Below are 16,151 nucleotides of genomic sequence, written 5' to 3'. Positions count from 1 at the left end.
CCCGGCGTCTGATTGGTGCCCGCAATTTTTCCCCTTTCCCCTAATTGGGAGGCTCGCACTTATGATTTCCCGATCCGCCCGTATTATCCGTAATCAACTCTCAATGTTATTCTACCCACTGCTAGCTATCTACTGCGCTGGTCCGAGAAGTTATCATACAGTGACACCGACATCGGCTATTTCATTATGTATATATCTCTCCTTTTTCGGATTTCATCAGATGCTCGCTAAACAATCCAAAATGCAATTCATAACCAACCGCATGCCCAACGCCTTTGAAGAACAAACCAGCCTCACATACGGAAGTTAGCCATGTCTAGCTAGCCACGGCCAGCTGGGCGACGAGATCTGATGCCACGTCCAAGAATGGATAGGGGCTCGACACTTCCTTCTCCTTGTTCCGGAATCGTTTGCTGATCGGACGCCATTCGCCGTCACCCTCCGCTCGGATCACATTTTGATAGCCGTCACACTTGAAGTCGACCATGTAGTTGTTCTCCTCCAGCTGGTAGAGCTGGATGTCGATGAATACCCAGACTCCGTAGGAGATACGTGAGATAGAGTACTCCCGCGTGGCAGATGAGGCGCCAGATGTAGTGGTTACCTCGCCAAGGTTACCTGACTTGTCCTCCGCAGATCCAGTAGTACTGGAAAGATTAAACCGGCGTCGAAGTTCTTCTAGGTCACTCCGACTGCTATGTATGCTTGATGACGACCCAGGTGCTCGTACGCCTTGTTTCAGAAGACGTGCGCGAATGAACCATAGGTCTTTGGGAATGTAGTGAGTAGATGGCAAATCTGGATACTTGGTTTGTAGTGGACGGTCCGCAGATCCAGAGTCGGCCGTGGAAGTTCCTTGCCATATTATCAGCATTGTTCTTGAAAAGTGTGGTACCAATGATACTAACCTGATTCGGCGGGTTGAACCTCCCATATTCCTCCCTGTGCCGCTATCGCTCTATACAAGTAAAGAATCGCTTCATAGGGTTGGTTGCGGGAGCGGATGCCGAATTGCCATCTTCGTGAACGCTTGGGCTGATGCGGCGCACCGCGGTTTTCCGGTGGCTCGAATCGTAGCTTTTCGAGGTCAATTATGCTTCGCGAATGAGGTTTCAATGCTCTAGCTGTTGCCTCCTGCTCTTCTGGCGAGCGAGCAGCTCGCCCGGGGTCTTCCTCGTCCAACGCAGCTTGGGCTTGTTGTTCTTCTAAATCCTCCCGTGCCCGTTGGCGCTCTCGCTCTCGCTGTTCCATGAGCTGCTCGTGGACATATGGTAAGCTAGTAGGCAGGATCCGGACATGGCTGACTCTCGGTTCCTCTCCATCATCGGATTCTGCAGGCGCGGGTGCGGGAGACTGTCGGTAGGAGCCGGATCGGGTTCGCGTTGGGAGAGCTTGTGTTCCCTGGGGTGTGGTTGTTCGACCAGATCTAGTACGGTTTATTGACGGGGGCGGGGGCACAGCTGAAGGGTTCATCATGTTATCCTCCGTAGGCGCTATTAAAATTTAGCAATTTGCATTTCCATAATTCATGTCGGGTTTTCTCACAGTTTGTCTGCATCATCTCATTCTCGACAATAATGAAGAAGGCATCTTTAATGGCGCTAGGCTCGGGATGTTTGAGCGCATCTTCAATATCCTCACGTCCATAGCCCATGCTTCTCTCAAGCTTGGAAATGGCTACCTGACTGATCTTCTTCTGAATCGCCTGGGGCTTACCAGCAGCGATTTTGCGCGGGTCAATTGCTTTGTCAGTTGCAACAAACTCCTCCGGAGGTGGCTGTAAGTAACTAGGGAGATCTTGCATGAACCAGGGATCCTCGCGGATAGCCTCGATAGTGATCCGGTGTACCGGATGCACCTGGAGCATTGACCGAATTAACCGAGCAGCTCCGGAGGATATGTACGTAGGCATGTGGAAGTTGCCCGCGGCAATTTTCTTGAAAAGCGCCGGTATGTAATCGTCATCAAATGGGAGGCGTCCCACCAACAGCACGTAGAGAATGACTCCGCAACTCCAGACGTCGACCTCTGGGCCGGCGTAAAGCTTGCCAGATATGACCTCTGGGGCCGCATAATTGGGGCTCCCACAGCTGGTCTTGAGAAAGTTGCCGTCCGTCATGATATTGCTCAGACCGAAATCCGCGATCTTAACGTTCTTTTCTCGATCGATGAGGAGGTTTTCCGGCTTCAGATCACGATGAACAATCTTATGGCGGTGGCAGTACTCCACGGCGCAAATGATCTGCTGGAAAAATTTACGCGCCTCCGCATCATTGCATCGTCCTCGCTTCACCAGATAGTCGAAAAGTTCTCGTTCTGCATATTCAAGTACCATAACAATATCCGCTTTGGTCGAAATGACAGTGTACCTATCGGAGAGATGATGTCAGCAAACTTCCCCGCCACTGCGCTCGATTGCAGAAACAAAGGGAGGAACTATGAACGCACAGTTTAATAATATGAGGGTGTCGCAATAGCTGGAGATACTGAATCTCACGCTCGACTCGACCAATCATGTCCCGAGATAGCAACTTTCGTCGAGAGATGACCTTCAAGGCAACCTGGCGACCACTGGGTTGGTGAATAGCCAGCTTGACCTTTCCAAAGGAACCCTCGCCTAGAACCTTCACCGTATGATACTGATCCAGGCGCTGCATATCTCTCATTGTAGTGGGGGACTGCCTCGAAGGGTCACCACCTTTTCCGATCGGCCGCGGCGGGGGCATCGTCCTGGCGGACTGGCTGGGATTGGGAGGAGGATTGTTGGACTCGTCGGACCGTTCACGAGGACGGTCGCGCTCGAAGGAAGGGAGGTCGACCGAGAGGTCCTCGTCGTCAAAGGCGGCAGCCATCCTGATGGACCGGCGACTGAAACGTCTCAGGTCGTCGGATTCTTCTCAGTAGTGGAGGTGAAGGTGGAGGGGGCAACGTGACGTTGACCGAGTCCGCAGTAGCAGCTCCGCCCTAGCCGTAATTCTGCTCTGATAGATTTATTGACTCCAATGCCTCCGGAAAATTCAGTTCGCAGGAATGCAAGTATGCTTAAAGGGGGATTCAAGCACCCGGCCGACTGTCGGTGTGGGGGGAATTTCAGTTCATGTTCGTCTGAGGTGGCGGGAAGCGATCTCTGTCGGCCGACCAGCGCAGCGTACTTGGAGCAAGCAAGCGGGTCGAGTAGATTCTGCACGATGTGGATAGGCAGTTTCCAGCAAATGGATGGGATTTGGAAGAATATGCCGATGAGAAAGCCGAAACCTGGATGTTGGATACGGAGAAATGCAGGAATAAAAGACACGGAGGGGGCGGCAAGCATTTCCTCATATAACTAATCCGCCCAGCAGCAGCCAACTTCCTACATTGACCCAGAGACAGAGCACAGGAGCACGGACTGAAGTTGCCTAAATACTATTTAGATTTCGAGTGCTATAATTATAGATTTAAACGTCGATTTATACATATTGAACCCATGGGCTGACAATTTTTGACATTTAGGCCACAACGGCCCCTCATTCCATCTCGGCATCTAGACTACAAGCAGTTCAACATCAACAATTCTCACCTAGTAAACTTTTCGCAAATAATGATATATATGAATAAATTAAGTTCTTGGATTCTTCAGAGCAGATACTCCTGCGGCTGTCTTGTAGAGGGGCTGGCTTGGCGTCATGTGGTGGGGAGCTCAATGCGCAGTTGTTCTCCGCTAATCCCGTCCAAAGCTCCAGCTTCACTTCCAGAGCAGCTTGGCTTCTTAATTTCTCCTCCCTTCCAACCTCGTTTTGCCTTTTTTGAATAGCTTTGTTGGACGTGCTCTCGCCGTACACTTGCCGCGCTCACTGGCAAGGAAGAGTGTCCGAGATGACGTCGGAACCATCAGAGGAAGCTATCATCAACTTCACCAGCTTCACAAACACATCAAGAGAGCAGGCTATTAGCTTTTTAAAGGTACCTTTTCCATGCAGCGACTGCCGCGCCCGACTGACTTTAAACTTTCCGCAGGCGAACGACCTCGACTCTAATAAAGCCATCAACGCCTACTTTGAAGACCCCACGGGCCCCCATACACAGGTACCTCCGAGTAGTTCTATTCCCAGCTAGGCCAAGGCTGACAAAAAAATGCGCGGTTAAGGTTTCGGGATATCACAATGAGACCGGCTCGTCGGGTGCGTGTTCTTTTGCTTTGAGAAATTCGTCATAAAACTTATCATCGCTAACACGCATGCTCGTAGCAGCATACCAAATCGAACACTCCGATGCCGTACCGGCCTCGCCTAACCTTGTCCCTCCCTCGCGGCCCCCGTCAACATCCAATCTGAGAGACTCAACACTGCCGCTTCCGCCGCCGCCGTCACAAGATACGAAACGTAGGATAGTCCTAGAAACGTTGGGAAACATCTGCTGACCCCAGCACAGCAGCTCCGGGCAATAATGGCTTGTCCTTGGCAGAGCAGGAGGAGCATCAGCTCCAGCAGGCAGTGGCAATGTCCCTGAACCAGAACCTTGGGCAGCAGGAGACTGGCGTCACCAGTACAACCCAGAAGTTCGGTCGTGCGACGCGAGACAACTACGACGAGGGCGACTGGGCGATGACCCTCTTCAACTCCAGCGCGCGCGAGATTATCATCAGCCCGGATCCAGTGGACCGCAAGAAACAGCCAGCCGAACCCCCATTTATTCGACCGACACAAGATAGTCTACATCTGAGCGGACTTTTAACGATCCTTCACTCGATACCACTAGCTCGCGAGGCTCTCCTGCTAAGGAACAAGGCGCTTTCGAATTATGGACATGATGCGCAGTGGTGGAATGGGCAGCCGATCCACCTCCCGAAGATAGTAACCGTTCACGAAGCACAAGACGGCGATACCGAGTGGGATGATATTCTACATGAGATCCAGAGGCTAGTCGCGTTTTTAGATTCCACAACCCGAGCTTTCGGAAGCGCCGATGCACTAGCTAGCCTGAAAGCCATGGCAACCTACGACTCGGAAAGCGGCGTCAGTAAATTTTTGGAGTCGTGGCAGGAATCGGCAGTGCGCGCGGACAGGGGCAACCCATTGACCACAATCTTCTCATCGACGGCATATAAACGGCCGCCGAAAGAGCTTGATTCACCGACTGCAGGGGACGACGAGCCGATTGACGAATTTGACACGCCGATTGATAAGGAATTCTTCACGCTGGAGCCGTATGTAGAGCCCGTCCATGGGCAGACGCTGTATGATGTCCTGGATGCTACTATGTGGTCCGACAGCCCGGGGGAAAGTCTCGACGATGTGTGGCTAGAACATGTGGCGGATGTCTTGACTATCCGGTTAGACAGCGTTGATTCGACAGCAAAAGCCGTAGATGTGAAAGTTCCGGCCGTGTTCTATCCGGACCGATACCTTGCTAGTTGCAGGGATATTGCGCGCGAACAGCGTTGCCAAAGACTTCAGGTCCGCGAGGAGGTTTACAAATTGCAGACGCTCATGGACCGCATTTCCACACCGCGAGGTGCAGCCAGCGGGATAACTTCACGGGATATTCTAGAGAAAGCTGCTGATGCCGCAGCTGTCCTCTCTTCGCAATCCTCAACGGAACCCGAGTCAACGGCGAAAGAGCCAGCTGCCAGCGTTGAACAACTAGCTCGAGAGTTGAAAGCGATCTCGCAAAAGATAGAGGAAAAGCTAAAAGGTACGTCGCTTTTATTTAACCCATTAACTACCGCTAACACCTGCCAGACCTGGAGAGTCGACAACAACAAGCTATGGAAAGTCTTAGAAGTACATCGAAATACCTCACAGAGCCGTCAGCTACGCCAGGTGAACCGCCAGTCCACAAGTACACCCTGAGAGGTGTCTGCACCGAGCCCCATGTGACTTATGTTCTACGCCGGGACCCCTCAACCCCCGAAGACAACACCGAGCCCAACCAGCCCGACGAATACCAATGGTGGCGACTCAGCTTTTCCGTCGACGACGGAAAGTCTCGACAAGCACAAGCCGGTAACACCACAGCCCCCAAGGATGCAGATGTCATCGGGTACACGGCGCGCAAAGTCCGAGAGGTTGAAGTTCTCCGGGCCGCGCGCGAAGAGTCCAGGGGCGTTCTACTCGTCTACGCGAACAGCAATGCAATGAATTTCAAGGAAGAGCCAGCTCCGACTACACTTCAAGTACGCCATACCCTCCCATAGCCCCCATACATAATAGTGCGTTCCCAGCTAACAACCCCACCAGAACTTTGTAAACGCGGACAATGCAGCCTTTGCTAAGGAGCTCCAAGAGTGGGAGAATACCGCAGCCACGAGACAACAAAACCAATCCACCGCAGGCGGCGAATGGGACAACACAGTTGATTCCCGCCCAGCGTACCCTTCACCATCAGACCAACAGGTGCCCATGGAAAGTATACCCGCCAGCAAAGTCAATGTCTTCGACTACCAAGTCACTTCGTTTGACGACGACTCAACGGCAGAGGGACAAGGGCAGGGCCAGGGCCAGGAAATGCAGGAGAGAGGTGGGAAACCTCTACTCGGTCAAGCTCAGGCTCAAACCGTTCCGTCGGGAGGGAAAGGAGACCAGGCAGAATGGTCTTAGATGGGATCGCTCCTGGGATGCACATATGTACATAAAATCTAGAAACGAAGTTACGCCATTTCAATGAGCAGGCCTTACCAAACAAACCCCATCCTGGTTTATACACTTCAGCAACCAGCAGTTGTTTCTCCGGTTGGTATATGGTTCTCGTTTTGCGTAGGACGACAGGAAGGGAGAGGAAATCAGCCAGAAAAATGAGATATACTGGGTCCCTGCTCAGATGTAACTTAGCAAGCTTGCAAGAAGCGGTATATCTATCTCGGAGTCATGGAATAAGCCACCAACTCACAATGCCGAGGACGTCAGGCAGTCAATATAGAGACCAGCACCAAATTCCAAGTCAAATACTGCCCAATAATTCAACAGCCAGGAGGTCAAAGCTGCGATGCAACCGAGGAAAGGCCAGGGGTGAGGGTAGTACATTGACAGCAATGAATTATGTATGCTCCAGGCACCAGAGGTACTCCGTACGTAAGAGAGAGAGAGAGAGAGAGAGAAGTCGACTCGTCCATATGGGCCCATGCCATACGGATACTGGACTTCCGAAACAACCCTGTTTGTGCAACTGTACTTTGGTGAGATGTTGGCTGTTTAACGAGTGGCAGGGATATACTCTGGAGACTGTCGGCTGCAGTCTCTCTATTTCGCCCCCAACTGAGCGGATCTCGCCTCCTGTCAGAATAAATGGAGCGAATCATCGATCTCGATCTTGTTTGTCGGCGAGTTGACTCTTATTATTCTCGGCTTCTTCGGCCCAAGAGGAAAAGCCTCATAGTGGGGGGCCTGAGCTCTATGGAGATTGTCGGGCTGAACATGACAGACCCACTGGGTCTCCTCACCTATTCCTGTCTTTGTTTGAACTGAAAGAGATGAGAGAGATGAAAGTGAAATTGCTCCAGCAGTCTCAAGATATAGTTGGGAGTGTGATTGGGTCATACCAAACAAAGACTGCGCCATCCGTGAAGAAAGAACCAAGTAAGCGAGGAAGCACTAGACAAACAAAGCACGCCCAGGATTCTTGATGAAGACAAGATCGCTGCCCAGCCCCGCTGTCACTCTGCTGTCTGCTGCTGTCTGATTGTTTCAGGCAATCCTGTGGACCTGCTGGTCGAGATCTACCTGCGTTCTGCCTAATCAAGTAATCGAGATGCTCGGTTCTCAGCCTCCCCCCAGCAAGAGCATATTGAGCAATCAAGCTCCTCGTAGCCTCATAAGCCATCGCTGATCGCTCGGTTGGATCTCTCCCAGTCTCATGTCACAGTCTAGCTTCCATAATTCAACAAACCCCCAGCTGAGAGTCGAGTCGAGGCTCAGGGTGAGTTTTCTCTTACCCCTGCACGAGCTAGCACTCATACGTGGGCAGATCTTCACAAAGGAACGCGAATGGCTTCAGCACAGCCGGACGATCCCTCCAGGCCGGAAACCGACTACGAACGATGGCTGCGTGGAAAGGATGAGAACTACAGGCCTGGCGTTGAGCCGGTATACGGACCAGGTGATTCGGCAGGGGGCGAACGCAGTATCTCGAGCGGATTCTTCATGGGCTACTCGAAGATATTCAGCATAATTCTGGCGGTACTGCTGCTTACCCTGGTCATCAGAGCGTTCCGAAAACGCCGCATCCGAGGAGTCTGACTGACTGTTTGAGGTTGGCTGTTGACTGTTACTGTTTGATCCACTCTGGGGATGGGGAGATTAGGGCTTGAGCTATGCAGGCGGTTTGCGTCGTCACAATCCAGACCCATACTCGTATCCACAGTCTTCGAACCAGTCAAGCGGCTCAAATAATATTATACAATCCGTAGATATCCGAACATAGCCCGCAGTTGAAACCTGAGAAATGTACGGAATATTCTACAATGGCAATACAATGGCAATATGCTGCGCCTAACGTCATCATACTGAAGAAGTCACCACCATACTCCTGTCCCAGAATGCTAACATGCCAGCTCTCCCTTTCCAAGACGAATTAGACCTGTTGCTAAGCGACTTAGTGGACCTTGGGACCGGAGTACAAAAGTCGGGCGCTGATCGGCCCACGATCACAATCACCCCCGGGACTTCGACAAACTCCGTACCTGACTGGCCTTGTTCGACCTGAGAAGAAACGAGGTACTCGCCCTATTTGTCCGGCTACACGGTCCTGCAGGAATGTGGAGAAAATCCCTCATGTTTAAACTTTGAAGCCTGAACCCAGCACCGCCGACTACCTTCGTCATGGTACTTTCTAGATGCGGCTATGCTGAGCGCCATGAAGATCAATTCCAAAAGCCTCCTCGGGACAATCAGGGGCACGAACGAAGATTTGAGACTGAGAATCCGTCTCAGCCGAGGCTCAGAATATCCTCCTTGGTCCTTTCTGTAGAAGGCGGGTGGGTATTGGGCTATGGGCTGACCGGTATCCTGCAGAACCCGAAAAGCCCTAAGTAGAACTCGACACCAACAAATGCGGAATGAGAGCACGCGTCCACTCATAAAACACCAAAACACCATCTCCTCCGTTATCCCAGCAACGATGCAACAGTCATCCCGGTGTCAGTAACGCCCCATGCAGCCAGACCCAAATAAGAATTCCTCTCAAGTAATGAATCCGTTGGTCTGCTTATGCCAGCATAGCGCCCGCTCGCCCCACACACGTACAGCTGATGTCAATCAATATCAATTAGGCGTTAGGCGATAAGATCCGTCGTCCTCCGCTTTATACTCTGGAAGTAAGTACCGCGGCGATCACCGGCCGGGCTTGGTGCAATGCCGCCGTAATGAGTTGAAACTTAGCGATGCTTGTCAGCACTAATCCTGTGTCTAGATGTGGATATCCTGTGTACTGTGTACTCATCGTCTAGCAGCATACGTTGGCGCTGGAGAGACGGAGTGGAATAGTAATAAGAATTGGAATTGGACTCCTGTTGGTTCGTGGCTATGGCTTTCACTTTCAAGGTGGATACGGCACGGTATGGATAGTTTCGGGTGGGCTAGCTACACTGCGTAATGATGGGCCATGGACATGGGTATACGCGAGACGGCGTATCTCTCTGCCTGGCTTCGTTTCTCATTGAGGATGTGCACTGCGACTGGGGCCATTGTCCAGTGCAGCCGTGGAAGTTTCCACGCAGCAAGGCACAGCAGGCTCGGACCGCTGGGCCGAATTGTGCAGCTTGCTTCTGCAAATGCTCCTGTCTAGCCGAGCAACTTACATACCTGAAGAGGACTAACCTGGGCAGGATTAAGTTGATTATACCCCCAATATCAAAGGGAGAGCAGCGGAGGCAGGACGCCTGAACAACGGAAGTAGTAGACCACTAATTGGAATCCCTCCGTCGTGGCTTATTCTCTCTATACATTATGTAGATGCATCTTCTCTGCCACTTTGAGTATGGACTCAGGCGATACTAACCCCGGACTACGCTCCTATTCGCAGGGCCAAATGATCATCTTCATCCTGTGGGCGGCTCCTCTGCTCAGCTCTGGGCTTCACCTTCCAATAACCGTTACCATGTACGAATTGCCCCCAAGATGGTCTGACCGCAGTTACATGTCTGCCTGTTGGGACCATCCTTCAGGTCATCATTGGTGTTGTAGGGTTTGGATGCGGATACTCCGTCAAGTCCAGATCACGGCGCCAACGGAGCAGACTCAACTCCGTGATGATCCCAACAAGACGAGGAAGGCTGTGAAGTAAAGTCAAGTCGACGAAAAGAGAGACTGAACGAGCTGGCCCCCAAGTCGAAAAGGTATAAATACGTCCAACGATCCGGTCCAATCCTCAATCTTCATCCTCATCAATCCAATCTTCTCAAACAATCAAACTTCCAAGTTCCAAACCCCTCTTTCTACAATCAAAATGAAGCTCTCCATCTTCTTCGCTACCCTCCTCGCCGCCGCCGTCTCGGCCGGCTCTGTCCTCGAAGCCCGCGACACCTGCGGTGCCGGATACGGCGGTGACCAGCGCCGCACCAACAGCGCCTGTGATGCTTCCAACGGCGACAGGCACTTCTGTGGCTGTGACCGTACTGGCGTTGTACGTCTTCTCCTTCCTATTCCCTTCCATCCCATTGCCCTGCTAACATACTTCTCTACAGGTCGAGTGCCAGGGCGGCACATGGACCGAGATCTCGGACTGCGGCAGCGGCACCTGCCACGGCGGCAACGACGGCGGTGCTCAGTGCTAGATTTCTCAAGTCTCAACTTATGTAGTTCATGAGCTGAGCTGAGTTGAGCTGTGCTGAGCTTGCTGCTGATACCCGGACGAGCTGGAATGGAGTGTTCGGCCGGGTGTTGGTGGCATACTTGGCGGCTGGTTCCAGTGTATATACTACTGGTGTGTGGCAACTAGTTAGTGATGGTCTTGCGAGTCAGCTGGAGGAGTATTCAACATCATCAGCCGGCTGGCTGGTTTGATCTCAACCAGCGAGTTGCTATGGTGTACTTTTGTCGGTCTTTTGTTAGTGGATAGGTGTGAATTGAAAAGAGTTAGCTGGCTATTTTGACTTGAATAAGTTCTCTACCTAATAAGACTCGTAAGCTTGTGATCTCAAGGAGGAGAGAATAGCAGTATCTTGTGTTGGCCGTATTAGCCCTACGTTGTATAGAGTCCGCTTGCCAAGAATGGGGCGCTGAGCACGTGCCAATCGAGGCGGATGCTTGTTCCGACAGGACTTGATTCCTTATAGAGCTATGGGCAGGTTGCAGAAAAGGTTGCTTTATCCTGGTCTAGGAGTTTGTAGAAGCCGAACTCTGGACCAAGCATGTTAGAGCATAATAATAATGATCTGTTAATTATCATCTACGTATTTATATTCATCAGTGGGTGTGCTTTACCGTGGTTTTGTTTATATATAATGGAGTTCCACTTCGAACTCTGTCTGTTAGAGCTCATGTAACAGGGTTTCCGTTTTTATGTATTTTCTTAAACTACAGAATGGTAAACTGGAAATAAGATTAAATTAAAATACACCCTGTACTGGTAGGACTGAGTCGCATGGCTGATATCCATCTCGTACTGCAAGCAAACACAACAAACACTCACCAACTCCGACCCCAGACCACCAACCAAACCAAACCACTCTGTACATTAACTAACAACAACAACAACAACAACAACAACAACAACAACAACAACAACAACCTCAATCGGAACCACACATAACTCTCCCAAAATGACCGCATCAACTCAATCACAACCGCAATCACTTTCCCAAACCGAACGAACCGCCGCCTCAACCCTACACCTCCTGGAAGCCCGCCTCCACCGCCTCACATACCTCCTCACCGGCGACGCAGCATGGACAGGCACGCCCACGCCCCCGGCCAAACCATCCTCACACGACGAAACTATCTCGAGAAGACTACAGCGTCTAGAGGGCGAGTTGGAGAGACTTAGCGGTCGCTCGGCGGCCGTGAGGGATGTTTTGGGGCTTTGTATGTCTCCCTCACTTAACTTGACACCCGACTTGAGAGATAGGAATAAGAACGAGAATGAGAACTAACATAGAATAAAACCAGACGACCGATTCCCAGACCTCTTCTCACCGTCATCAACACAACAACAACAACAACCCTCAGATCCATCCGACGCCTCTCCATGCTCCCCAGAAGACTCCGAATCAACCACAGCACCAGGTCAAACCCAACTCCCTGACCTCCCCCTCTCCACCCTCCAAAGCATAGTCCTCTCCTACGCATCCACAATCCCCGAAACAGCCTCGCGACTCACATCCCTAAACGACACGCCCGTGCCAGACCCTACACTCTCAGCCGGGCTGATCGAGTTGGTGCCGCGCATGGAGAAACTATCGGGCGTGCAGAGCGGGCAGGCGCGTGAGATTGCAGAGCTCAGGGTAAGGACGGCGAAGGTGTTGCAGAGGTTTTATGAGGTGTCTTTGCTTGGTGGGAGTGAGGTTTGGGCGGAGTGGGAGGGGCGGATTGAGGGTGTGGAGCGCGGGGTTAGGAGGGGGGAGGTTGCGGTTGGGAGGGAGGGTATTTAAAAAGATTAAAACTTCTTTCTTCCGTTTTTATTATTACGGATAGTTTCTAGATTTATGTTTATATCTATCGCTTGTGTGATGCGGTTTGATGTTTGATACCACTACGTTACTTTACTTTGCATTTACTTCTTTACTATACTTCAAATCTAGAGGATTCCGGTGTATATTGATAGTTATAGATTGTTATATTCCATTGACAACTCTCGTGTACTGAGCTATTCAACGGACCGTGATAAAGTCCACTGCAGACACAAATGGCTATGCTTGCTGGGTATCTAACCGAGAAAATGAACGAGACAGGACGAGAGAGACGACATGACATGACATGATATACGCAAACCAAAATAACAAGAGAGAAACGAAATATGTTCCGTGTGTAGTGTTCAGTTGGTTCAGTTGTTAGATAGGCAGGTAGTGGGCACGCTTAGATATTCCCCTCGTGCAACGGACTCGGTCCGTCGACAAGCATACTGCCCGGCGAGTCTGATCCATCCCCGCTATCAGGCGAATCCTCGGCGAGTACGCCGCGCTTCAGATGATGTGATCCCGGTCTGACTTCTAATTTCTTCGCTGCTGGCGATGGAGACGCCGCTGCAGCTGCGTTGGTGGTGTGTGGGCTGGACCGGCCGTCTGAGTTGGATCCTGAGCCCGAGGCTGACTTGGACGAGTCGGACTGGTCGTCCATGAAGCCGCGCCATTTGCGCCAGCCTTCGAAGTCGATGAGGGCTTGCATGCAGCCCCATTCGGTTACTTTTTGTTCGAGCCATTCAAAGCGGACGGGCTGGTTTGGTTAGTTTCGAAACTAAATCTAATGTGGAGCAGAAGGAGTAAATACCTTGGTCAAAAAGTCATTACAGCCAGCGGCCAGTGCCTCGTGACGGTCACTTTGTAGACTGCTAGCCGTCAGGGCGACAATAATGACGGGACTCTTGAAGAGAGATAGATCAGGTAATTTGTCTTCCCCTGTCACAGTAGTTGGCGAGCTTGCCGTCGCATGGGCCGCAATCGTAGAACCGGATGACTTCTTCGGGAAGACTCCAATCCCGTTCAGTCGTTCAAGCCGACGAATCTCCTTTGTGGCGTCGAGCCCGTTCATCACGGGTAGCTGGATGTCCATCAGGACAAGATGGAACCCTCCTTCGCGCCACTTGGTAACAGCCTCTGCTCCGTTGGCCGCGCACTTCCATCGCACGCTGAGGCGCTTCATAAACGCCTCGAGGAGCTTTTGATTAATAACATTGTCCTCAACGATAAGAACGTTGATCGGCGGTACTGTACCCTCGATAAGACCGCCAAATGCTCCATTCAATAACGACGCCCGGCTTGACTTTTTCGTCTTTCCGGGGCCAGGACGGGGAGATGCAACCCGTGCGGGGGGAGTGTGTGCTTTGACCTGCGGTGACTCCGGAGGCGGCACAGGAGAATTGGGTACAGGTGGCGTGGGAGCTGGCGCTGCACTTTGTGCACTTCCGGTATCTATAAAGTCAGTATGTCAAAAAAAATTGGAAATTGAAAATTGAAAATTTAAGGTGCTCACCCTTTGAAGTTGTACTCCCAATTAATGTCGGTGAATGCGTGGTAGTTCGGGTAAGAGGGGGTCGCCGACCTCCTCGAGGGCGTCCGCTTGGAGAGGGTAAGGGAGGAGCATGGCCAGTCGTAAGGATGGAGATCGACGGACCAGGGTGGGTGTTACTCGAATTCGCTGATGTTGACTGATGTGTCGGAGGTGTGGGTACGTTCACATTGGTCGGCATAAGCGGGAAATAGTCGCCATGCTCACCCGGTTCAGAGTGAGTGAAGTATACATTATGGCGAGGCGAAGGCTTGGGGGTCCGACGCGACGGAATCTCAATGACAAGTGCTTCCGCCACTGTTTGACCCCCCGGGTAGAATGAATCAACCACTGACCAGAGCGGTTCCTCGGGGCTGAGTATGCGTTCGGGGGTCGGTAGCCTGGTCGACCCCTCACGGGTGGCAATACGGATGATAATATCGGGTGCATCAAATGTCTTGCCCAGCGAGTTGGCGTATTTCAGGACCACTTGATCTCTCAGCTCATCGACCAGTGCATCCTCCGACGTGGGAAGTAGGGTGGCCGAGCCACCCGGCCGCCTGACCCAGACCTTTCGCAGTCCCATCCCAGAGCCCACAGGAGGGATGTGTCGATTTGCGAATCCGTCGGCTTCTGAAAACGAGCCAGTGTTCAGCAACGAGCTCACTAGGTGCTGGTGAGAGGCAGGTAGCAGCGACTGGCGGCGGCTGATTAAGCTCGGGCGTGTAGAGAGGGCCGAAGGGGGGATGGGGAAGGACTGATAGGTGTTTATAGGAGACTTCTCGGCGACAGCATGCAGCGGCGCAGTGACTGGTGACTCCACGGGGCCAGACGCGTGGCGCTCTCGCGGGGTAAAGTTAGCTGGGAGGCTCGCACGGTCGGGCTTTGTCGTAGGAGACGGCGAGGTTATGGATGAGAGATCAGTGTCCCTTCGTAATGGCGGAAGAGGAAAATCGAACAGTTCGGCCGGGAAACCTTTACGGCTGGACCCGGATCGGGCACGCTCACGGTCGTGGGCTGGCTCGAATCGCCGCCGGGCGGGTATAAGCTGATGTTGCTCGATCGGTTGTGGCAGTAGTCCCTTCGCTATCGCCTTGTTTGGGCTCACGCTCTGGGTGACAGATTGTTCGTCGGGGCGCTGAGCAGACGAGCGAGACGCGGGTCGATGGTACTCAGGGACGAAGAAGTATTGGCCGCCTGGGGAACCGGCAGCACTGGCGAGCTCGTCCGGGGTATACTGGGACTCGGTGAAGGAGGAGATGGACGGGCGACTGGCGGGGTGGGAAGAAGGAGGGAGGACGTTGGAAGGTGTGGAGAGAGGCGGCGTGGTGGTTTGCGTGGTGGTTGCGGTTGTGGTACAGTCAAAGTTTGGATCGGCCGGCAGCTCCTCCGCCGCGTCCTTCACTCTCCCGGGGCCGACTCGCTGGACCGGGTGCGGATAGGGCTGCGGATGGAAGTCGGGCGTGGAGGCAGAAGTGCTGGTCGTGGTGGTGGTGGTTACGATGTTCTTCTTGCTTGACGTCGACGATCGCCGCAGCAGCTTCGCTTTCAGTCTGGTGGACCATCGACGCTCCGACATGTTGACGTCCAACTATGTATAAAGCAAACAAAGGAAACACAAAAGAAACAGCGCTTAACAGGGGAAAATGCAGCAGCAAAAGAAATCGGCCATCACGTCCTTGAAGACGCAGATGGAATCCACAAGACGCGGTCACCGGTCATGCTGGCAACACAGTGCGGTCAATGCAGCTGGGGGGAGCGAGACTGAGAGGGAGCGAGAAGCAAGCACGCTAGAGCTAGAGGAAAAGAAAACAATAGCAGAGGGGAACTAAACAAGCTCGCTCCCGAACGGTTTAATTGCAGTGCTACAGCTGTCAGCCCCATTGATTTTCTTTGTCCAGATGGAAATAGAAACGGAGCAGAGACCAACTGGGATCATCCGCCAGCTCAGACTCTGCATACCAGCCTGCATCTCGTTTATGAGCACTCGCGAGATCGACTACTTTACTGCAACAATATTATCCTTATTCTCATCAA

General features: G+C 52.3%; 6 protein-coding genes across 6 annotated transcripts; 4 read left to right on the top strand and 2 right to left on the bottom strand.

Moving 5' to 3' along the window:
- Window positions 1-316: 316 nt before the first annotated feature.
- On the bottom strand, window positions 317-2,852 carry ASPVEDRAFT_54423 (serine/threonine-protein kinase; the record flags this gene model as incomplete). Its single annotated transcript, XM_040814930.1, has 4 exons — window positions 317-855; window positions 909-1,493; window positions 1,546-2,369; window positions 2,449-2,852. 4 exons carry the CDS (start codon window positions 2,850-2,852, stop codon window positions 317-319), a joined length of 2,352 nt encoding a protein of 783 aa, XP_040669970.1.
- Window positions 2,853-3,723: 871 nt separating this feature from the next.
- Window positions 3,724-6,767, top strand: ASPVEDRAFT_43666 (uncharacterized protein). Its single transcript, XM_040812876.1, has 7 exons — window positions 3,724-3,942; window positions 3,997-4,065; window positions 4,127-4,160; window positions 4,230-4,361; window positions 4,411-5,673; window positions 5,721-6,154; window positions 6,219-6,767. Exons 1-7 carry the CDS (start codon window positions 3,856-3,858, stop codon window positions 6,576-6,578), a joined length of 2,379 nt encoding a protein of 792 aa, XP_040669969.1. The 5' UTR covers window positions 3,724-3,855; the 3' UTR covers window positions 6,579-6,767.
- Window positions 6,768-9,759: 2,992 nt separating this feature from the next.
- On the top strand, window positions 9,760-10,338 carry ASPVEDRAFT_775068 (uncharacterized protein). Its single transcript, XM_040816400.1, has one exon. It carries the CDS (start codon window positions 9,952-9,954, stop codon window positions 10,255-10,257), a length of 306 nt encoding a protein of 101 aa, XP_040669968.1. The 5' UTR covers window positions 9,760-9,951; the 3' UTR covers window positions 10,258-10,338.
- An 81-nt stretch (window positions 10,339-10,419) lies between these two features.
- ASPVEDRAFT_85611 (DUF1962 domain-containing protein) lies at window positions 10,420-10,747 on the top strand (the record flags this gene model as incomplete). Its single annotated transcript, XM_040817720.1, has 2 exons — window positions 10,420-10,596; window positions 10,658-10,747. The coding sequence occupies 2 exons, from the start codon at window positions 10,420-10,422 to the stop codon at window positions 10,745-10,747; spliced, it is 267 nt and encodes an 88-aa protein (XP_040669967.1).
- An 892-nt stretch (window positions 10,748-11,639) lies between these two features.
- On the top strand, window positions 11,640-12,724 carry ASPVEDRAFT_43663 (putative nuclear distribution protein RO10). Its single transcript, XM_040812875.1, has 2 exons — window positions 11,640-11,996; window positions 12,081-12,724. Exons 1-2 carry the CDS (start codon window positions 11,735-11,737, stop codon window positions 12,560-12,562), a joined length of 744 nt encoding a protein of 247 aa, XP_040669966.1. The 5' UTR covers window positions 11,640-11,734; the 3' UTR covers window positions 12,563-12,724.
- A 262-nt stretch (window positions 12,725-12,986) lies between these two features.
- Window positions 12,987-15,693, bottom strand: ASPVEDRAFT_136303 (response regulator; the record flags this gene model as incomplete). Its single annotated transcript, XM_040807279.1, has 3 exons — window positions 12,987-13,343; window positions 13,398-14,038; window positions 14,100-15,693. The coding sequence occupies 3 exons, from the start codon at window positions 15,691-15,693 to the stop codon at window positions 12,987-12,989; spliced, it is 2,592 nt and encodes an 863-aa protein (XP_040669965.1).
- Window positions 15,694-16,151: the final 458 nt, after the last annotated feature.

Source organism: Aspergillus versicolor (assembly GCF_001890125.1).
Source record: "Aspergillus versicolor CBS 583.65 unplaced genomic scaffold ASPVEscaffold_7, whole genome shotgun sequence".
Classification (NCBI taxonomy): Eukaryota; Fungi; Ascomycota; class Eurotiomycetes; order Eurotiales; family Aspergillaceae; genus Aspergillus; species Aspergillus versicolor.
The sequence above is the reverse complement of the archived record's forward strand: the minus strand, read 5'-3'. Positions and strand labels throughout refer to the sequence as shown.